General features: G+C 38.6%; 1 protein-coding gene across 1 annotated transcript in view; it reads left to right on the top strand.

Annotated features, from left to right (window-relative positions):
* mmut (methylmalonyl CoA mutase) overlaps positions 1-24,683 on the top strand; it is a 61,760-nt gene that overhangs the window by 2,921 nt on the left and 34,156 nt on the right. The window contains exons 2-7 of the mRNA XM_020918489.2: positions 1,793-2,224; positions 7,489-7,856; positions 9,965-10,122; positions 14,971-15,142; positions 16,606-16,854; positions 21,800-21,911. Of these exons, the coding sequence (XP_020774148.2) occupies positions 1,837-2,224; positions 7,489-7,856; positions 9,965-10,122; positions 14,971-15,142; positions 16,606-16,854; positions 21,800-21,911 (1,447 nt within the window). The 5' untranslated portion in view covers positions 1,793-1,836. The remainder of the gene's footprint in view (positions 1-1,792; positions 2,225-7,488; positions 7,857-9,964; positions 10,123-14,970; positions 15,143-16,605; positions 16,855-21,799; positions 21,912-24,683) is intronic.

Below are 24,683 nucleotides of genomic sequence, written 5' to 3'. Positions count from 1 at the left end.
AACAGACTTTATTGATCCACAAGGGAAATGACTTGGACACAGTAGCTCACACATCACAATATATTATACAGAGAGTAGAAAAATATAAAAAAAATATATATATAATAAACTTCTTAATAAGTATAAATAAAAATATCAAGAGACTGGTATCAATAAGACATAAATTATATAAATGTATGTAGAGTAAGTTAAAAAAAATAATAATATTGTAATATAAATACAGTATATCACTGGTTTGATAACATTTGTTGAAAATAGTTTTAATCGTTAACCACAAGCAATCCAAAATATTCTTCTTAACAGTTTTGTAATGTAGTCAAAACAAACAATGAACATACTTTGTGACAGTTACATGTTGCATAATGCATGAAATCATAAACAGTAGTGCTGACTTTGTTTGTGTCTCTCATTTTACCCAATAAACCACAAATTGTAATTCATCCTGTTGTTGTTGTGCCCTTAGGCTAGGAACTTTACCCATCTCCATTCATGAGTGTGAATGGGTGCATACTTTCTTGATGTAGGGGGGAGAAATATTTTTCCATAAATGTTTGATTGAATGAATTTATATCATAATGACTTAATTTATATTCTAAATGTATTTGCAATCCAGTCCGATTCCTGTCCTTGGCCTGTTCAAAATGACTGCAATTACTTTATATATCTTTGCTATGTAGTCTTTACTCTAATTCAACTGTATTTTACATTTTATTTCGAACTATATAGTATCTAATTTTCCAGTTTCAGTGGCCACTAGCGAATCCTTGCATATCTTTTATACTTTCTTTTCTGGTTCAAATAAACGTTCTCTTATCTTAAATATTCATGAGTGATGATGAAATTATGATTAAATGGTCACTGTACTGTTAATGAGCCACTATGGAACACACTTCTGGTACTTATATTACTCATATAACTAGAATGACAGTTAGAATTAAACTTGTTTTGATCTAGCTCATACATTAAAGCTGCATTGTGTAACTTTTGTGGTGGAGGATCCATCAAATGCTTTTCTCCATGGGTTATCATTGCTTTGTATGGAATGTTTCACAGTATGACATTAAACCTTTCTATTTTCATGGAGTCCAAACCAGACCAAGTTACAGGTCAGATCTGTGGAGAGGCGATCACGTTCACAGTCAGAATGTCTGTTTTTCTATTTTTGAGCTATGAAACCACTTATACTTTAATAAATGTAAGGTAGAGCTTTTAGATTTTAATGTCATACTGTGGAACATTCCAAGCAGAGCAATAACATATCCATAGAAACCAGCAGGCGACAGACCGCCAACTGAAAAGTTACATAGTGCATCTTTAAGACAAGGCAAAAGGTAAAACAGTTTGTTTGTACAGCGCAATTCATACGGAGTAATGCAGTTCAAATCAAGTGCTTTACACAATCAGAAAGACATTAAAATCACAATACAACAAATGTACATATAAATAATCATCATAAAATTGGCGTTAAAAGAGAAAAGTGCATAATAAAAACCTTTCCTTTGGCCCCACAGTGGAGTGTTTTAAGTCTCATCCTAAGACCCATTTTTATTCTCTGGCTTTTAAACACTTGTGTGGTCCTCTGAGCTTTTTATTTACTTTATTTAAATGTGTATATTATTTTATTGATTTTATTTTTGTATTGTTTTTTTTAATGGGTTTGCTTTTATTGGACTGGTTTAACTGTGCGTGTGACTGAAAGTCCAAATCCACTTTATTTCTATAGCAGTTTTCAAAGTGCTGCACATATGAAGAAGCCTGGAGTACATTAATACATTTCTGTGTCTATTTTTAGCCTCGCTCAGGTGATCCATGCTCGTCTGAAGGCCCACAGTCAGCATGTTGTCCGCACACAGAGCCATGGCCGCCCGCCGTCTCTTCAAAGCCTCTGTCATCACTTCCAGCTCCCCCTGCTCCCTGCTCCACACCAGCCTCAGATGCTCGGATCAGTCCCAGATCCACCCGGAATGGGCCAGCCTGGCGAAAAAGCAGCTCAAAGGGAAGAATCCAGAAGACCTCATATGGCGGACGCCTGAGGGACTAAATATCAAACCTGTGTACACTAAAGCGGACTCGGCTTCCAGTGCAGATGAACTCCCGGGGGTGTTTCCTTACACTAGAGGGCCCTATCCCACCATGTACACATACAGACCCTGGACCATCAGGCAGTACGCAGGCTTCAGCACAGTGGAGGAGAGCAACAGGTTTTATAAGGATAACATCAAAGGTAAGCTACAGTACTACACACAGTAGTTCTGTCAGTATTGAAAATGTCAAACTTGATTGGACAGTGTAATCCCTAATGCGTCCCACAGCAATCCAACGTGCATTCAATTTAAAAACTGTGTCCAGACTATTACTGAAACCTGCATTAAGAAAAAGGCTTAATACTCAATTTATTTTGATGCCACAATTATAATAAAAACACATTATTGTTTAGTAGGGATGTACCGATACTGATACTGGTGTTGAATATTGCCGAATATTGCCCATTCATGAAAATGAGCTGAATCAGATCAAAATATCAGTTGTGCCAATATCTGATTTGGGCCTAAAACTGATGTGATAACTTATTAGACTATTTACTGGTTGTAGTTGGTCCAGAAAGTCACAAAGTTGTTCTATAGTTACTTGAGCGATAAATAACAACAACACATTTTGTCATACAATATTTTTATTCTTAGGAAAGTCTATTTTTGGTCCCTGCACTGGCATCGGTTCATATCAGGTATCGGCAGATACTTAAAGCTATAATATCGATATTGGCATTGGAACTGCAAAAGCCAGATTGCAGTTGGTAGATTAAGAACATTTTATAGGTCCCAGAGGGCCATTCATTTGCAGCATGTCAGAGCAAGTTACACACACAGACACACACACAGACACACACACACGCACACACACACACACACACACACACAAACAGCTGAATCCTGATCGACATAAACATCGTTAGTTGAGTAGTCAGATCCACTGACCCACAGGTTGGCAGTGTGATTCCAGCTCCCACAGATGAATGCTGTTGTTGTGTCCTTGGGTAAGACACTTAACCCACCTGGACCCCAGTGTCTGAGTACACTGGTGTGTGAATGTGTGAGTGGTTGCTTGATGTAAAAAGCTTTGAGAACCTTGAAGGTAGAAAATGTGCTGTATAAAAATGTGACCATTTGCAGTTTTGAGTAGAACTCATCAAGTTGATATGAAAATACAATATATTATAATACAAATAACTTTAGAAAATACTACCATGTGAAGAATCGAGCAACTTAATAGCCAAAGGCACGAAAGAATTACAGGAGCAATTTGTTTTTCATAGCGCTTCATAAAACCAAGGCCCTGAAGGCGTGATAATAAAGTCATGAACCAGAGGATGGACGGGCAGAGCCTGGAGACTGTTTGCTTTACTCAGCACCTGCTCCTCCCTCAAAGAAAACACGTCTGTCAGTTTGACACCTGTGATTGTCGAGCAGGATTAGTTTGAATTTTGAGTAGAGTTGTAATTTCCTAACACTAAATAATATAATACACTTTCATTAAGATGCATTGTGTAACTTTTCCAATGGAGGATCTGTCAAATGTTTTTCTTCATGGAGATGTTATTACTTTGTCTGAAATGTTTCACAGTATGACATTTAACCTTTCTATCTTCATGGAAACCAAACCAGACTAAGTTACAGGTCAGATCTGTGCATAGGCGACCCCACTCACAGTGAGAATACCTGTTTTTTCTAGGTATTTTTGAGCAATAAAACCACCTGTAATTTAATAAATGTAAAGTATAACACTAATTTTAGCATTGATTAGTATTAGTATTGTCAACTCTAACACTCAAATAAATGCTCGGTTTGCTCAGTAAAGTCAGATAGCTGCGTAAACAATCTAGAGTTACTCAGAGCACTAATGTATGTATGAGTTGTTCGCATTTCTAATCCTTGTGTTTGATGTTGGCATTATATCAGAAAACGCACATGTATTTACATTGAAAAACACACAAACAGGGGACATGTGTCAATAAGAATATGCAAAACAAGAGCTTAACGGTATGTTTACTCACTCAGTTAGGGGCTGGCTGCAGTTTTGCATCAGTGATTCTCGAACTTGAGGCTACTGTTTGGTTTCCACAGATTTTCATGGCTCCCCAGAGTTCTCTAAAAAAGTTAAAAGTAGACATCTTGAATTATAATGAAAAGAAGGAATATTAAAATGGCCATGTTATGCTGTTTTCTGATCTATTCTAATGTTGTTTCCTTATCAAAAACATACTTTGAATTGTGTTTTGTTTCATTCACACATGTTTAACAGAACAAATCCAGTATATTTAGAGAGAAAATACTCTGTTCCACCTTGTGATGTTATGTGGTAAGACCAAAAGTGCTCCTCTGTGTTTTTAAACTTCATACACCTTCACTAGAATCAATTTCAGCTCTGGAATTGCCCATCTTTACTGAACAAACGTTATCTGTTAACTAAAATACAGCTTCATGACATCACAAGTTGGAGCAGAGCATTTTGAGCTTTGTAGATATTGTCAGACTAAAATTAAAGGGTTACTCAAACATGTGTAAATGAAACAAAAACTCCAGGTATGTTTTTGATGAGGTCTAATGAAACAGAAAACACACACCAGAGTTCTTGTAAGAGGTGCAAATGCAAGGAACAGCAATTTAAAAGTGAAAAAAATGCATAGCACACTCAGATGGCCGATGTTCAAAAGCTTTTTTTTATGTTTAAATTATGTTTCGGTATACTCTGGTCCAAAGCAAGAAAAACAAGCGCAACCAGAAACAGCAACCTGGTCCCCATGAGGCATCGGTGGAGGCAGTTCATCACCACAGAAGCAGTTTATGAGGAGTCCAGCCCATATTACATGATCGCTATATCCACAATGCAATGTGTGTATCTGTACAGACCCATGAACATTTGTGTGATATTGGTCACACATGAGAATGTCTGTGTTTATTTTTTCGGAGATTTTGAGATAACTCCTGTTGCTGTAGCTCGATCCTTCGTGGAGTTATGACCAAAAACGCATATTTGACCTTGTTTACCTTGACCGTCAAATGACCTTGACCGGTTTGAACCTGTAACATCCAGTGTACCCCGGTTATGTGTGTGCCAACTTGTGTGATGATTGGGTGAATGGTTCAGAAATGGCCAAAATTGCCTATCCTTTATAATGACGTGACCTTTCAATTGACCCGTGTGACCTCAAATGACCTCAGATTGTCACCAGACTTTTTTTGCCAGATGCCGGGCTGAAATTTGGTGACAATCGGTCCATAAATCACAGGATTATCGCGGGTGGACAGACACACAGACACACAGACACACACACACACAGACACACAGGGTGAATACATTACCTGGACCAGGTAATGATCTGATGCAGGCTTTTGCCGAAACATAATTAAAAAAAAAAAGCTTTTGGACATCAGCCATCTGAGTGTGCTATGCATTTTTTTTTACTTTAAAATGTTTTAGATGAGGTAATAACATTAAAATATGGCTAAAAGCTAAAAGAAGAGTCAATTTTGCGCATATAGAACAATAAATATTATCATTTATCATCTACAGTCCCTGACAAAAGTCTTGTCGCTTATCCATTTTGTAGAAACAAAAGCTTATAACCTGACTTTAAATTAATCGATTGGTTTTAGAAATGTCTCATATGAAAGCTAAAACCCTCCCAAATTATGCTCAATATACTAAAATAAATTTGCTTCACTGAAGAAAGATTGATCATTTAATGAACACAGAAAGGTCAGATTTTGGCAAGACAAAAGTTTTGTCGCCTACAGAAAATTGAACAAATAATTTACTTCAAATACAAAAATATGTTGCATAACGTCAGTGAATTAAGTAGTGGTGCTGTGAGATCCATATTTAATATCTTGTATGACTTCCATGAGCTTGAAGGACTGCATCCATGCAGTTCGACAATGATTCATACAATTTGTTGATGAAGTCATCAGGAATAGCAAAGAAAGCGTCTTACATGCCTCCCAGAGTTCATCAAGATTCTTTGGTTTTGCCTTCCATGCTTCCTCTTTCATTCTACCCCAGACATGCTCAATGATGTTCATGTCTGGTGACTGGGCTGGCCAGTCCTGGACCACCTTGATCTTCTTCGCCTTGAGAAACTTTGATGTAGAGATAGAAGTATGCGATGGAGCACCATCCTGCTGCAAAATTTGACCCCTTTTATGGTTGGGAATGTAAGAGGAGCTAATACTTCTTGATATTTTAGGCTATTGATATTGCCTTCCACCCTGCAAATGTCTCGCACACCCCCATACTGGATGGAACCCCAGACCATGATTTTTCCGCCACCAAACTTAACTGTTTTCTGGGTGAATCTTGGATCTATGCGGGCTCCAGTAGGTCTCCTGCAAGATTTGCGGCGGCTGTGATGTAATTCAACCAAGGATTCATCTGAGAAATCCACCTTCTGCCACTTTTCCAGTGTCCATCCTTTTAGCAGGCTGTGGGCCTTGGCAAATGCCACACGGTTTTTTAATTGCCTTTTGTTTAGTGCTGGTTTCTGTGCACTGATTCGACCATGGAGGCCATTTCCAGACAGAATTCTACAAACTGTTGTGGTTGACACAGGGACTTGAGGTGACCAGGCCTGGTGGAGCTCTGCTGCAGTGGAAAAGGGGCTGGCCTTGGATTTTCGAATCAACAAACGGTCCTCCCGAGCAGTTGTCTTGCGGGGTCTGCCGGACCTGGGCTTGTCAAAAACATCTCCAGTCATTTCAGATCTTTTTCTTATTCTTTGTACTTGACGCTGAGACATATTGAAGGTGTCAGCCACTTAATGCTTTGGTCTCAGGGTGGATCTTAGGCATGTTGTGGAGGTCAAGTTGCAGTTGATGTGAAGGTCTGGTGTGCTGGGGTTCTTTTTATACACACCCACTAATTGATTGATCAGTAACTGATCACAGATGAGGCTGTAATCAAGGATTGGGTGCATCATATGACAAGGTGACAAGACTTTTGTCTTGCCAAAATCTGACCTTTCTGTGTTCATTAAATGATCAATTTTTCTTCAGTGAAGCAAATTTATTTTAGTATATTGAGCATAATTTGGGAGGGTTTTAGCTTTCATATGAGACATTTCTAAAACCAATCGATTAATTTAAAGTCAGGTTATAAGCTTTTGTTTCTACAAAATGGATAAGCGACAAGACTTTTGTCAGGGACTGTATATTTACTTCAGCAATATTTCGACATCTTTATTGTGACAGACCTACTTGAGTAATTTCTTACACTGTCACTTTGTACTTCTACTTCTACTTAAGTAATATTATTTCATTTGAAGTAACGTTACTCTTACTTGAGTACAATTTTGAGCTGCTCTACTTCACCTCTGCCAACACTAGATTAAAAAGTTCCATTAGCCACTGAAGGTTCCTACACTTTCTATTGTGAGAAAGAAAAGGTTCAGTCCAGATTGTGACTCTTGTGTTGTGTCTTGTGTTGTCTGCTCAGCTGGACAGCAGGGTCTATCAGTGGCCTTTGACCTCCCCACGCATCGCGGCTACGACTCGGACAACCCCCGCGTCCACGGCGATGTCGGCATGGCGGGCGTCGCCATAGATACGGTGGAGGACATGAAGATGCTTTTCGATGGCATTCCCCTGGAGAGAATGTCTGTTTCAATGACAATGAACGGAGCGGTGATCCCGGTCCTGGCCATGTTTATCGTGACCGGAGAAGAGCAGGGGGTGCCTAAGGCAAAGCTAACGGGCACCATCCAGAATGACATTTTAAAAGAGTTTATGGTCAGAAATACGTACATTTTCCCACCAGAGCCCTCCATGCACGCCATAGCAGACATCTTTGCCTATACATCTAAGGTAATGTAAAAAAAATTAAAGTAAGATATATTTAGCTGATTTGTTATTTCAAGGTGCATTGTGTAACTTTTCTGGTTTCCTTTTTTCTGTGGAGATGTTATTACTTAAGCCAATGATGTTCATTTTGTCTTCTTATCTACTTTAACTTCTTAGGTTCTTTTTAAAGACAATGCAGTAAAGTGTATTTACCTTGTTGACATGTTTCGGCTGCTGCTGCAAGCCATCTTCAGAACTGTCACCGGTGTTGGTGGTGACGTGTCGTATATCAGCTGTTGTTACTTCCTGTAGGCGTGGTCACGCCTCCCGTCGCCCGGTGTTCTCTGGAGGAGGCCGGGCATTTCACATCCGAAAAAAGGAACACCAAAAGGAATGCGAAAAGGAAACGTCAGGGAGACTCACCAGAACACAAAAAGACAAAGTAGAACAGGAAAACCTAAAATCCTCCATATCAGACCACTGTAAAAGGAACAACCACATTATGGATCGGGACGTGGCTCGGGTCATTGGATCGGAAAACAACAAGTTCAAACGCTGGATCAAGGAGGCCATTGAAATCAGGAAACGAGGCACGGACAGCATTAACCGTGATGACGGAGCGTTCCTCCTTTCACACACCTGGGACACCCTCCTCCAGAGAACACCGGGCGACAGGAGGCGTGGTCAGTCTGAGCGACCTGCCAGGTCCATCAGGCTGACCATGCCTACAGGAAGTAACAACAGCTGATATACGACACGTCACCACCAACACCGGTGACAGTTCTGAAGATGGCTTGCAGCAGCAGCCGAAACATGTCAACAAGGTAAATACACTTTACTGCATTGTCTTTAAAAAGAACCTAAGAAGTTAAAGATGTTATTACTTTGTCTGGAATGTTTCACAGTATGATATTAAACATTTCTACCTTCATGGAGACCAAACCAGACCAAGTTACAGGTCAGATCTGTGGAGAGGCGACCCTGCTCACAGTCAGAATACCTGAGCTGTTTAATGTCATACTATGTAACATGCTTTTAAGAGTCTTTTTTGTGGCTAAAAAGTTAGATACTATGGCTGTGGCTACTGTGGTCTTTTTTTTTTATTATTATAAAGTGATAATTTTACTGGGAAAATAGTAGATGCTAAAGGGAACAGTTTTAAACTGTGGCAACAAATACATACACTAACCAATCCCTGCAAAACTGCAAAGATACCAAAATAAAATGTAAAAGTAGGTGATAACATAATCTACTGATGAACAGATTGAAAATTCACTGAATAATTATTTTATTGAATCTGTGGAAGTTCTAGATGAGATCTTTGATCAAACATGCTTAGTGGATGATCACACTATACCCCATACAAATGACATGTTCAAAAATCTAAACACAAAGTAACTGAAATACTCATCAATATGAAAAGTACTTCTTCCAAAGACATTAACAATTTCAATAGTAAGTTTATAAAAAATATATACTTATTTACTGGAACCCATAACACACATTCTCATTCTCATTTCCATTTCCACATTTCCATCTCCACAAACACCTTTCGAGTGTACTGGAAAACAGCAGTCACTGTTCTTGTTTTTAAATGTGGTGACAAAGATGACACCAGTAACTTCAGACAAATAACTATCCTCCCTGTGCTTTCCAAAATTATAGAAAAAATGGTTGCTGATCAACTAACTGTACATCTTGTAAATAATTTGTACATACAACAGTTCGGTTTTAGATCTAAATATTCTACTTAACTGTCATCTAATAGAAAATGTTAAAAAGTCTCTGAACCAAGTTAATGTAGTTGGGGCAGTGTTTGTTGACCTAAAGAAGGCCTTTGAAACGGTCAATCATAGTAATTTAGTGGGAAAGTTACATCAGTTCAGTTTTGCTAAAGCCACTGTTAAATGGTTCTCATCATATATTAAAGAGAGAACTCAGTGTGTTTGGGTAAATGGGGCTACATCCCAACTACTATCCAGTATTTCATTTCCTGACAATGACAGTAAATGAATATGAACTATAATCTATAATGTATAAGTTTGTTTCATTCTTTATTCATGCCTTTTTCTTCTCTACTGTATTCTTCCCAGTTTACAGCGGTTGTTTTGTTTTCCTGTGTATTCCCACAGCATATGCCCAAGTTCAACTCCATATCCATCAGCGGATACCATCTGCAGGAGGCCGGGGCTGACGCCATCTTGGAAGTGGCCTACACCATCGCTAACGGTCTGGAATACTGCCGCACCGGGCTGAAGGCAGGTTTAACCATCGACGAATTCGCTCCCAGGTAAAATACATTATAACGGGTTGCACTTAAGGTGCACTCTGTCTGTAACCTTTTGGATAGGGGTCAGTCACCTGCTTGTAAAATATGGATACTGTATGTCACTGTTTTGCCTGAATGATAAACAGCTCTTCTTTATTTAATTACAGGTGGTTTTATAGCTCAAAAAATACCTTGAAAAACAGACATTCTGACCGTGAACGGGATGTAAGCTTTAGATTTAGTTTCTTAAAATAAGAAAAACACATTTTTGCTTGTAATATAAGTGTAGCAAGATGTATTTTTGTATTTTAAATACAAAAAGTCAAAAAGTCTATTCCACTGGTAGATAGTTGTTAGTGAGGCTGGCGCCACTTAGTGCCTCTGCTCAATTTGATTTCTCTCCACTAGGTCTGACTAGGTCAGGAATCAGAATACACTCGGCGGTTTGCAAGAAGCCTGGAAGTTGTAGACTGCACACTGGCCAATGAGCAAAGAGCTGTGAGACCATGACTTATTTTTTTGTGGAACAGCACAGTAAACAAAGCGGTTGAGATGGATGTAGACGAAGACATATATTCTGTGTTGGCAACGATTCCCGAGATCGAGGATTCAAAGCCTGAACAAAGAGAATGTTTGGTGAATTTTATTAAAGGGAAAGACGTTATTGTCCTTCTTCCTACGGGATTTGGGAAAAGCTTCATATACCAGTTAGTTCCATTAGCGTCACATTACATACATCACGACCAAATAGCAGCAATTGGTTAAATTAAAAGAAGTACCTGCCTACTGTCGAGCAAACGATTCTTAATGCTGCGAGGTCAGACGGTTTAAAAAAAATAAAGTGAAACTAGCTGATGAATCAGGCTAGATCGTTGTACTTGTCAAGTGAAATTTACTCAAATCATGATAAAACATTCTTAATTCAAGTCATCTTAACTTGACTAGATTAAATTTTTTTGCAGTGTATCTTGGTCTCCACGGAGATAGAAAGGTTTAATGCCATACTATGAAACATTACAGACAAAGCAATAACATCTCCACGGAGAAAAGCATTTGACAGACCCTCCACCGGAAAAATTACACAGTGCATCTAAAGTATGCGAATGTTAGCGATGTCTTTTTTTCTTGATATAAAATGTATCCATCTATTTAGAAACAAGCCAATTTTACAAGGCCAAGTTACAGGGCAGATCTGTGGAGCTGTGACCCCACTTACAGTAAAAATGGTTGTTTTTAGCACAATAATTGACATTAACCTCTCCATGGAGAAAAGCAGGTGCAAAAGTTAACAGTGCATCTTTAAATAGATTTAAATACCTACTTCCTCCAACTTCCTTTTCACGTTTTGAAAATTAAAATGGTCTTTCAAGCAGGGGAAGCTATTTACATTTTCATTCTTATCACACAGTACGCTATTTTTTCAGAAACTGTGAACTGCTTTAAATTACATTTGTATAGAGATCTAATTGTAATTGCGCAATGACCATGGTGATTTGATTAATTGCGCAGCCCTACCGTGAAATGAATCTTGAGTTTTAAACATGAATTGATCCTTAAGTTAATAATACTGATATTTTCTCACATTTTTCAGCCCTATCTTCTGATTTATATTACGGAGAGACCCACAGCAGGTGGCCTTTAATCCCACCTAACCACTGCTGTACTCCCGTGTTTTTGTGTGTCTATGTGCGTATGTGTGCGTGTGTGTGCGTTATGGAAGTGCCTCGGGTGTCTCGGATAGCACTACCCTTCCTGAAGTCATTCTTAAGTGTTTTTCCTGTGTCTAAAATAGCTTTTCTTGGGTCTTATCAGGCGGTTCATTAGTCCTAGTGTGAGACCACCACCTTCTCTTTCGCTACTCTGCTCATCTGCCCCCCGCTCTCCCTTCCCTTCATACGTGCTCCGAGCCACTTCCTCCTGACATTCAATTGCACAGATAATAGACCTATATGGACAAGTAATCCCCAGACATGCTGCTAAAACCAATCCGACTGGTCTGCACTTAATGACAGCACAGATTACGCAAGAATCAAGACAGACAAAGATGGACAATAGGATAGGATGTAAGGAGGGGAAGGGCTGAGGACGAGTAGTGGGATTAGGGTTAGGGCCATAGATGGTATATATAAATAGACATACTGTATTTTCCGCACTATAGGGCGCACTTAAAACCCTTAAATTTCATCAAAAAGCGACTGCGCGCCTTATAATCCAGAGCACCTTATATATGAATTTATTGGGGGTGTCTTAGTACGACTTTAGTAAACTACAAAGCCGCACCACTTGCAGCATTATGGCCCCCGTAGTCAGGAGCATTATGGAGTAATACATACTGTGATTCCTTTTAATATCAAAATGCACCTGTCAAGAGACACGCTCACAACACCCACTTTAACACACATTCACCAAGACAGGGAGACAGCGCCGAGCGACTTACCAATAGATCGTGGACGCCTGGGCTAAGGACCAGTATCAACTGTGGTCCGAGCTTTCACCAAGACCAGAATCATCACTGAACTGAACTCCAGGGAATAGTAACCACAGTGACTCGGATAATAACGAGAGGGATGTGGGCGTGCTGTTTGAACAATTATGAGTTATTGTGAATACACCAACAATTTAGCATCTCAGACAGTATTTTTTTATGCGTCACAATTGAAGAAAGTTGGGAGTTATTGTAAACGTGTTAAATAAATTTTGTCTGACTTATCTAACTGTTATGTTTCGTTTAATGTGCCTTATAGTCTGGTGTGGTTTATATGTGAAAAAAGTTCGAAACTAGACCATTCAGTGACAGTGCGCCTTATAATCCAGAGCGCCTAATAGTGCGGAAAATACGGTAGCTATTATTTGTTATTATTTGTTATTTTTTCTGTAAATAAATTGCTATTTCTAATATGGATTCTAAATTTGCCTCTCTAACTGCAAGCTTCATTTGACTAAAGCCCATAGACTGTAGAAAGAAGGTGACTATGGAAGTGTGAAATCACCCATAGCGTCCGGCTCCACTCAAACTAATTTATTTATTTGGTTTATTTAGCAGGGACAGTGTAGCCAGGCTGGTGCCACCTAGTGCCTCCGCTCGATTTCATTTCTCTCCAGCAAGTCAGGAATCAAAATACACTAGACGGTTCGTAAAAACCCTGGAAGGGCAAGTTCGGGCACCAGCCAATCAGCGAAGAGCCAGACATTCTGTGTTGGCAACGATTCCCGAGATCGAGGATTTAAAGCCAGAACAAAGAGAATGTTTGGTGAATTTTATCAAGGGGAAAGACTTTATTGCCCTTCTTCCTACAGGATTTGGGAAAAGCTTAATATACCGGTTAGCCCCTTTAGTGGCGCATTACATACGTCACGATCAAATAACAGTGATTGGTTAAATGATAAAAAGTAGGCGCTTACTGTTGAGCGAACGAATCCTAACACTGCGAGGTCAGACGGTTTCCACGAAGTGAAACTGGCTGATGAATCATGCTAGGGACAGTGTACATTAATCAACATTTCTTTAACTGTACCACAATTGGTTAGAGTTTCTATTTTTCATCTGGAGTCCCTGGACATATGGTAAACATGGTCACCCTAAAAACACAACAATAACAATTATACCAAAAAAAAAAGTGCAAATGTACTGTACATAACAGTTCAATTAAAAGGTGGTGAGAATACAAACACACTAACAACCATAACCACAATGTACACAAGGAGAAATAACACACACATTAGAGCAGGGGTGGGCAAACTACAGCCCGGCCTTTAATCTTTTTAATCCGGCCCTCTGAACTTCAATAATAATAATAATGATAATAATCATTTTCATCCATCCATCCATTTTCTTCCACTTATTCGGGCTGGGTTGCGGGGGCAGTATTAGTAATAATTTTCAGTATTTTAAAAGTCATTTCAATTAATAGTAAATACTGTGGGACTTCAAAGATATTTTGTTGTGATGCTTTGTAATGATTTTCAATTATGGGATATTTTAATAACATGGGGTCTGTTTTCTACGTATCTCATGTTACTTTTTTCTCTTATGAGGTGGATTACCAAAAAGCTCCATCCATTTGCTCCTGGTCAAGCCCTTCCGTCACATTTTAGAACCCTTTGTGGCCCACGAGTCAAAAAGTTTGCCCACCCCTGCGCTAGAGCACACTCTAGTTGGCACACTAACAGTCGCAGGTTTGATGAGTTATTAGCCAGTTCTAAACATGTTTTTTTGAATAGAATGTATGGTATTAGGTCTCTAATGGTTCTAGAGACTGAGCTCCACTCCTGAGAAGCTGTGATGGAAAAGGCACTCTGGCTGAATGCACTTTTCCTCAGGGGAATGATGCAGTCTCCACGGGCCGCCCCTCGAGTGAGTCGCTGTGTTGGTGGTTCTGATCTTTATAAACCAAGACAATGGAGAAGATGACTGGCCATGGATGATTATATAAATGTGATAGAAGTTTGACGCTCACAAAACTAGCAGTTATACGGGCGAATTTGAAGCCGGGCTCCATATTAGAAATAGGATTTTTTAAAACAGACAATATAACGAAATAAAAAGATCAGGATCATGTAGAGCAGATTAATACGAACATTTTAAGACCCAAATAACGAGGCTTACTGTAGGAGTTACAGAGAAAGGGGCGACTATATTCTAATGAAAGTCATTTGTAGTGTCAGTGGGAGCTGGAAGCACCCCCAAGTTCACGAGGCGGCTGGCGGGTTCACTGTGTCCATTAATATATACAGTCTATACTGGAGCCAAACGCTATGGGTGACTTTAACCTCACTTAGTCCATTTCTTTGTACAGTCCTCCTTTCAGTCATTTCCCTCATGGATCCGTCTCTGAATTCTCATCAGTTTCTCTTTGTGTGCATTTCCAGACTGTCATTCTTTTGGGGCATTGGGATGAACTTTTACATGGAGATCGCCAAACTGAGGGCGGCGCGCAGACTCTGGGCTACACTCATCAAGGAGAACTTTAACCCGAAAAACGCCAAGTCCCTCCTCCTTCGCACACACTGCCAGACATCAGGCTGGTCTCTCACTGAGCAGGTAAGTAAAGAGTAGACTGTTAAAATATACAGTAATGTAAGTAAGTTAAAGGTCCTATTACGCAAAATTAGCTCTTGTGAGCTTTAAGCCATGCTATAATGTTGTTCCCTCCTCTAAAACAGACCTGGAGTTGTGTTTTGTTTCATTCACACATGTTTGAGTAACTCTTGTTTATTAGTCTACATCTCCAAATTTAAAAATGCCTCTGTTGCACCTTGTGATGTCATGAAGCTGTAGTTTTCAAGTTAACAGCTCCTTTTACCTTTGGTTTAGTAGAGATTGGCAATTCCAGGGCTGAAATTAACCAAATTATTTTAGTGGAGGTTTAAAAACATAATGGAACACTTCCTGTATTTTCAGTTGGGGTGAAGAACTCATCATATCCATTGTGTTTTGTTTCATTCACACATGTTTAACACACAAATCCTGCATATTTAGGCTGAGTTCTTCTTTCAAACTGAAAAAAACTCCACTTTGTGATGTCATATGGTAACACAGAAAGTGCCGCTATGTTTTTAAACTCCATACATCTTCAATAGAATCATTTGGATAATTTCAGACCTGGAATTGCCTTTCTCAGCAAAACTAAAGAAGGCAACTAAAGGTAGCAGTTAAAGAGCCATTAAACCCCCTCCCGAAGCTTTACTCCGTCTCTAAGCAAAATCTGAAAAATCCTCGAGAGTGGGCGATGTCCGGTGGGTTGGGGGGAGTGGGTATGGGGTAGGCTCCAGAGCGATGATTCACAGCCGACCGACAGCCAAAACAATCACACAACAGAGCAGACATTTGTGCTCAGATCACGCCGTTTCCCTTTTTTCCCTTTTTTCCCCAGACACGGTGGGACATCGCAGTGCCAGGCAGTGCCAGGTAGAGGCGGGGCTTGTTCTCATTTGGAATGAGGCGGCTAGTGTACCGCCCATAGATGCCAGTGGCTGTGATTGTCATGTAATACTCATTGGCGACCGTCAGTCCAACTCAAAAATTCAAATGTTCTGGCTGTAGTTCATCCTAAAGAGGCCGCTACAGACACGACTTTGGCCCAAACGTCAGATTTTTAATGCACTAAAATGCCAAAATAAGGCCAGAGATAGAGATACACTTCTATTTTAGACCCATTTACGCAGAGAATCAGTAGAAAAAAGTTATTTTGATGTTTAGTGGCCCTTTAACTTGAAAATGACTGCTTCATGATATCATTAAGATGGAGCGGAGCATTTTGAGCTGTAGAGATGTAGATGTAGTATGACTGAAACAAAACACAACCCCAGATATCTTTTGAGAAGGTCACAACATTATAAGTTATCTTAAAGGTCACAAGTGTCAATATGATGTAATATAGGAACTTTAACATCATTTTCACCAATTTGTCTGCCACATCTCAAACAAGCCCCTTTAGTCCCTTTCAAATGTGCTGTCATCTGAAGCTTTACAATGTTGCTTTATATTTCCCCCCTCTCTCCCAGGACCCTTATAACAACGTGATCCGCACTGTGATTGAAGCCATGGCCGCGGTCTTCGGGGGCACCCAGTCTCTCCACACCAACTCCTTTGACGAGGCTTTGGGTTTGCCCACGGTGAAGAGTGCCCGCATCGCCAGGAACACTCAGATCATTATACAAGAGGAGTCTGGCATTCCTAAAGTGGCAGATCCCTGGGGTGGCTCGCACATGATGGAGGCTCTGACTAATGATGTCTACTGCACTGCCCTCAAGGTACAATTATGTGGCCGTAACAAGGCCATACTGTAGACACATGGTTTCAAATGTGACTGATTCTTTGCTCATTTGTCAGGCTTTTGATTTGGTTCTATTGCCACAAGACTGTGCACACATGGGAAAAGCAATCTTGCGAGATTTGATCCTCTATCTGTACATTTGGCCTGGGTGGGAAAAGGTTACGCGCCTCGCTCAAGCTCTGGAAGGTTGCATATCTTTAAGCAGCTGTAGTTAAAAAACTCCTTCATACAGAAACTTGTCGCTCACATATTCAGATAGAGAACACTTGAAACTCTGTCTCAGTTTTTATTTCGTAGTGATGGGACTAATATTGACACAGATAATTAGTTAAAATTGGTTAAAAAAGGTTGCGAAATAATGTGATCAAATATACATGCGTTTAATTCACTTGCAGCACAGAACATGCAGCCACACACTACAGGATTTTTCGGACTTAAACGATTTTTTAAACGTGTGACAAAAAGCACACACCACAAACACGAGGAGAATCATATGGGATTTTAAATCTCTGATCACAAAGACCGCAGTGGGATATGACTGCGGACCACAGGCTACACAGTTGTGCACTCGCGTCAGCTGTTCACATTAAAATGACTCACTTTGAGATTCTTAAGTGTTCAAAAGATCAGAGCTCTGCACTTCTAGTTTAGATACAAATCAAAACTGTGTTATTATTATTTGTGAAATGTGGTGCAAAACTTCAGATACATGATTTTTAAAACATAAAATACTGGAGAAGTCCACAAGAAGTAGAGTCACTATCGCTAATCTGCAGCTTCAACTTGATCCATGCGCTGTGTGGATGTAAACCAATACATGTGAGGAACTACTCTTGCATTTTTACTTTTAAAGAACACTTCAAACTGGATACACAGCATGTTTTTTTTTGGACTGGATGTCATTATTTGCGGGGGCAAATTCTATGGATAATGTGGATGAGATGTTGCTGTTTAAATTTACAACTTTAAGAGAGGTGAGGAATACCGTATTTTCCGGGCTATTAGTCGCGCTCTTAAGCCTCTAACCCCATCAAAAAACGACCCACAAGCCAGAGCACCCTATACACAAATCCACTCCTGTGTCCCAGCACGACTTCAGTAAACTACAAAGTCCCACCACCCACAGCGCTCGCAAACACACACGGAGCAGACAGCGACCGCACAGCGAAAAACACCCGCAGCCACACTCATCACTCCACGCCGACGAGGAACGGAACAGAGGAACGAACGGAAAAAGCGAGTGCAATGTGCCACTTCTAAACACAACTGAACAACTGAGTCACTGCGAACACGCCGACAATCCAGCGGTCCCAGACAGCACCCTCCCTACACGCCACAACTGAACAAAGCCCAGAGTCACCGTGAACGCAACAAACAAAGTCCCACTGACCCATCCAACTGTTGTGTTTCGTTTAAAGTCCAGTGCGGTTTATTTGTGAAAAAAGTTCGAAAGTAGACCAAAACAGAGCAGCAGGTCATGAAATCATAAAAATAAAGTAAAAGAACTACACAAAATATAAAAATTAAACCAATTAAAAATAATGTGACTAAAATTGTGAATTGATCCCATTATTGTAAATTATTTCAAACTCTCGCTCTCATGGATCCTATCTCGTGTCTCGTGAAAAGTCTGTCTTGTGAAACGAGTTTAAAATGAAATTAAACTAGTCATAGTATTTACAGTACTTGGAGATCAATTTACAATTACAATCAATTTACAATTTACAATACAATTATGGAGCTGGAAGTAGGAAATACTGTATCCAGAGAAATATAAAATACTGTATAATTTAAGCTTTAGAATTCAAAACCAAATTAGTTGTAATATCTACAGTACTATAACGGATATCAGTACAATATTAAACAAGGAAATACTGTAGACGGATGGTTTGAAATGTGACCAATCCTTGTTATTTTGTCAAGGTTTAGTTGTAGTTCTTTAATTTTACCTCTAAAAATCACAGGGAATTTCTTGTTAGTATTTACAGTACTTACAATACAATTTTGGAGGCTGAAGAAAGCAATTGATATTTGAATTTTCAAGTTTCTTTATTTGTTATTCAAGCATGCGAGAGAAACACATGACAGAACGAAATGTGTTCCTCGAGGCCCAGTGATTAAGAGAGCTGTGACATTGCAGCTGATGTCATAAACAAACCCTGGAGCTGTGACGCTAACTGAAGGTATACTCGGTCTGAAGCTCTTTTACTCAAGTTACACTTTAATCTGAGCTTTATTTTAACACAATCTGACCAGAAAAAAATGATTTAGCTGAAATTACAACAGGTAAAATTACTGCAACACTGACAATCACGAAACTCTGAATTCTCGTTTTGATCACAGTCTCCTGAAAATGTGCTGTGTGAATCTATTTTGTATTTTTTCTTGACACAACACAACTTAAAAATGTGTGCATTGTGTCAACAGGGAAACTGATAAACATTCTGCTAATAGAGATGCATGTAGAACACCCCCAGCGTTACGTCACTGCAAAATATCAGACTGATGATTTGAAACATGGCAAATTCCTGTTAATTCGACCAAGGTTTGAGAATTCTAAATACTATAGTTGTATGATTATAAAAGGACATAAATTTATAATATAATTGTGGAGCTGTAAAAAGGAAATACTCTGGACTGATTATTTAAAAAGATGCTAATCCTTGGTAATTTCACAGGGTTTCGTGAATGAAAACAAATATCTAGCTCTATTTATTAAACTGTAGAAATCAAGGGCGAATCAGTCATAGTATTTGCAGCTCTTGAACATCAGTAGTAAGTCTTTGTTAATTTGGCAGTGTTTTGTGAATTATAATGAGTGTAAACTTTGGAAATCAAAAGAAAATCTGTGGAGTATTTGCACTACTAAAAGTAATAGAACTTTTAAAGAGCCCATATGCTGCTATTTTTTGATTTATGTTTTAATGTAGTTTCTTCATCACAAACAGACCTGGAGTGTTTTGTTTCATTCATACACAAACCCTGCACATTTAGGCTGAGTTCTTCTCTTAAATGGAAAAGACTCTGTTCCACTTTGTGATGTCATGTGGGAATACAGAACTGCTCCACTGTGTTTTTAAACTTGATACATTTTATTTAGAATCATTTGGATGATTTTAGTGCTGGAATTGACGATCTTTATTGAACTAAAGGTAAAAGGAGCGCTGAAAATGTGCGCTTCATGACATCACAAAGTGGAACAGATCATTTTGAGCTTTGGAGATGTAGACAGACTAATAATGCAGGATTACCCACACATGTGTGAATGAAACAAAACACAACTGTGTGTATGTTTCTGAGGAGGTAACAACATTATAGCATGGCTTTAAGCTCACAAGAGTCCATTTTGCATAATTTTAGGATCTTTAGGATCATGTTGTGCACTAAGTCACTTTTCTTTGGAGAGTATGCCACCTGTTTGTCTTCATGGAAATGTTATTGTCTTATCTAGAAGGTTTCACAGTACGAAATTAAACTTATCTTTCTCCATGGAGATGAGCTAGTAGCACCACCAGGCCAAGTTACAGATCAAATCTGTGGTGAGGCAACCTCACTCACTCTAATGATGCATGTTTTAAGTAAATAAAAACACCTGTTATTAAATCAATACTAGATGATACTTTAATACAATACTGTAGAATATTCCAGGCAAACATTTACATTTACATTTACATTTACATTTACATTTACATTTACATAACATTTACATTTACATTTACACACTCCACTAGAAATGAATGACACATTCTGAATAGTAAATAACAGTATACAGGAGAAATACTGTTTGTAAATATGGCTTATATTAACATCGTTATACAATATAGTTTTCTCTCAAACTCTTTGTGACTGGTATAAATTACTTGCCGTAAAGTTGCAGTTACAGCTGTGTATAGCTGTTATAAAACAGGATGCTGCAGCCGCCATGTTTCCCTGTGGACTCGTGCAATGTTATTTGGGGTCAAATATGCCCACAGGGAACTCCCATAAAACTGTTTAACCTTTCTTTTATCAAACCACCAGACTGCTGTGTATTTTTAGACATTTTTACCCCCAAAATATGGCTCAACTTCAACTCTGCATGTGCTATTTATACTGAATCCCAATCCTGTTTCATTGTACGTGCTGGGACCTGTCTAAATTTATAGTGGTTCCTTGAAATATTATATTTTAAAAAATGAGACCTTTTGAAGACAACAAATGAGTGGCCATTTTGTAAAGGTCATAACAGTTGGACTCTGACGCACGGACAAATTTGGAGTTTGATCAAAGTAATGGAAATTTGAACTGCTGCCTGGTAAATAAATTTGAGTTGCCAAAATAATTTTTCAAAGGTGAATTTCATCATCTTTTGCTTTATATTATTTTTTGTTCATTACAAATAAATATTTAAAGTGCCCATATTATGTTATTTCCTGATCTGTTATAATGTTTAACACACAAACGCTACAGATTTAGGTTGAGTTCTTCTCTGCACTCTGTTCTGCCTTGTGGTGACTTGTAATGATAGGAAGTGCTCCACTGTGTTTTTAAACTCCATACACCTTCATTAGAATCATTCGGATAATTTCTGCTCTGGAATTGCCATGTCTACTGAACATAAAGGTACAAGGAGCTGGTAATATGACATCACAAGGAGGAACAGAACATTTTGAGCTTTGGAGAGACAGACTAAAGATAAATGATTATTCAAACGTGTGAATGAAACAAAACACAACTCCAGGTCTGTTTTTGAGGAGGTAACAACCTTATAACATGGTTTAAAGCGCTGAAGAGTTTTGGGTAACTTTGGATCTTTAAGGAAAATGTATAGAAATTTAGGACTGTTGCCATAGCGATTAACAATTGGAAACTTTTCTTGCTTAAAGCTCCACTGTCTCACTTTTCAATGGTGAAGTCATCTTGTGCTTTGTTTTATTTTTCAGTTCATTAAAGACATTGAGGAGATGGGGGGTATGGCCAGAGCCGTGGCAGAGGGCATCCCCAAACTGCGCATCGAGGAGTGTGCCGCCCGCAGACAGGCACGCATAGACTCAGGTAACACAAAACAACACACAGCATTTAAAGGTGCACTATGGAATTTTTTGACCTGCTTGTTTTTGTGGATATGTCATTGTTCTGCCTGGAATGTTCTACAGTATGACATTAAACAACTCTACTTTACATTTATTCAATTAGAGGTGGTTTTATAGCTCAAAAATACCTAGAAAAACAGACATTCTGACTGTGAGCGGGGTCGCCTCTCCACAGATCTGACCTGTAACTTGGTCTGGTTTGTTCTCCATGGTGATAGAAAGGTTTAATACGATTCTGTGAAACATTCCAAGGCAAAGTAATAACATTTCCATGGAGAAAAGCAGGTGGCGGACCCTCCACCAGAAAAGTTACACAGTGCACCTTTAATGTATCTGTCACTATAAAAAAAAAAAAGTCCCTTTACCCAATTCTTTTCATGTATTTGAGCAAAAATTCTTACCTCAGTACAGATTTAGTGTACAAACAGCTCTTGAGGTCATTACATGTCTGCTGCATCTTTAGGAAGTGCGTGTGAGCATGCTAGTTGTTGTCAGTTTTATTGTCACGGTAAAACTGCGCTGGTCTGAGAGTTGTGAAAAGCGCTTATAATAACTTTAAGGAATACTGCAAATTGTTTTAAATGAACAAGTTCTATTTTTCCATGTTTTTAAATTTGGTACAGGGCCTAATATCGATGATTTTTCATTTGTTTAGAGAGTTTTAATAATATATCAATCTTATCTTATAACAGCTAATATGTATATGCTAGTATATGCTAGTGACAGAAAATGGCATTTGAAATAAGAATATTATGAAATCCGTGTGAGGTGTACGTGAATAATCCATGTATCATTTGTTCATTTGTTTTTCAATATGAAACCAAAAATTTTAAAAATGCAAAAAATAAATGTTTGCTTCATTATTTTTCTTCAAAACCAAAATGAAAAACTTCATAACAATTAGTTTTTTCCGTTTTTCGATTTTGTGTTTAAATGAATAATGGAAAATTCTATAACGGCGTTTCCTGTTTACGTGACTTAAACTGTGATGCTGGACTGAACCAGAACTGAACAAGGACTGAACCAAGACTAAACCAAGACTAAACCAAGACTAAACCAAGACTAAACCAAGACTGAACTGTTTTCAATCCCGGTCTGGTCCCAGTCTCAATCCCGGTCTGGTCCTGGTCTGGTCCCAGACCTGGTTCAGACCTGGTTCAGTCCTGGTTCAGTCCTGGTTTAGTCCTGGTTCAGTCCTGGTTTAGTCCTGGTTCAGTCCTGCATCGCAGTTTAAGTCACGAAAACAGGAAACGGACGTTGTTGTTTTTTTTTCCATGATTCAAAAACAAAAACTAAATCCTTATCCTCTTTTTTCATTTTGGTTTTGGAGACAAATAATGAAGAAAATTGTTTTTTTCATTTTCTTATTTTTGGGTTTTATATTGAAAAATGAATGAACAAATGATTGTGAGTAATGAGTGACAGTGTAGAGCTTTGAGAGGCTCTTCGATAAACAATATTAATGGGGACATATTATATAACTTCTACTTTTTTGTTTTACTTACTCCTCCTCTCCACCCACATCCCTATAGTCTCTTGAGTCATACACGGAGGCTTTTAAAATGTCACATAGCCACTTTTAAAAAATAAATATAAGTAAATCAATATTCGCTGCATCCTACCGTGAAATGCCACACGAAAGAGACTGGATCAGCTCTGCACATTTGAACAGGAAGTCAATACCGGTAGTCCTGTTCCTATTATCCAGTCGTTTTAGATCAATATTGTGGTTTACAAGGAACAATGTAAAATTATGATCTGTGTGTGTTATAGCTAAAAGGATATAAAAGCAAAACTGACATATAGGAAATGAACATGGGGGCGCTTCCGGCTCCATTGAGTCCAATTGACTTTACATTGAAAAACTGTCCCCGCTCTCTCTGTAACTGCAGTTGTGAGCCTTGTCATATTTGGTCTTAAAATGTTCATATTAACCCGCTTTACTCGATCCTGGTGTTTTTATTTGGACCTCCGCTCCTACTAATTTGCTCCTGTAACTGCAACAATGAGCTTCATTTGACTGGAGCAGAACACTTTTGGTGACACCACACTTGTTTAGTCCACTTCTTTATACAGTTTATGATCAGAGGTAGAAATGTTGTGCAGTTTTTAAGTTCATATAATTTTTAGACTCATTCAAATGCCAATAACAATACAAGTAATGCATAATTGTTGTTCTTTAAAACTCAAAAAGAAAACTATGCCAAAAATATGTCTACTCTATTTAAAATATCCAATTCAGAGTCTAATCTTTTGTTGTTGTTTCTTGAGTTTCACAATATACTGTATACAATGTTGATAAACCTTAAAGGGCTCATGTTACGTTATTTTCTGATCAATGTTCTAATGTAGTTTTCTCGTTAAAAACAGACCTGGAGTTGTGTTTTGTTTCATTCACACAAACTGTGCGGATTTTGACTGAGTTCTTCTCTCAAACTGAAAACACTCTGTTCCAATTTGTGATGTCATGCGGTAATACAGGAAGTGCTAAACTGTGTTTTTAAACTCCATACATCTTCACTAGAATCATCTGAATCATTTCAGCCCTGGAATTGCTAGAGGTGTAACAGGACACAAAAATCACAGTTAGGTACGTGCCTCGGTTTTGAGGTCACAGTTCGGTTCATTTTTCATACAGTATGGGAACAACCATTTGTTTGTTGTTTATTTGTGTGTTTATTAAACCAACAATTTATTTTAACATTATACAAACGGGAAAATAAAATAAATGCAA

Source organism: Boleophthalmus pectinirostris, unplaced genomic scaffold, assembly GCF_026225935.1.
Source record: "Boleophthalmus pectinirostris isolate CB_2022bp ecotype Guang Dong unplaced genomic scaffold, ASM2622593v1 HiC_scaffold_13, whole genome shotgun sequence".
Taxonomy (NCBI): domain Eukaryota; kingdom Metazoa; phylum Chordata; class Actinopteri; order Gobiiformes; family Gobiidae; genus Boleophthalmus; species Boleophthalmus pectinirostris.
Note: the sequence above shows the minus strand (reverse complement) of the source record. Positions and strands in the feature narration are given on the sequence as shown.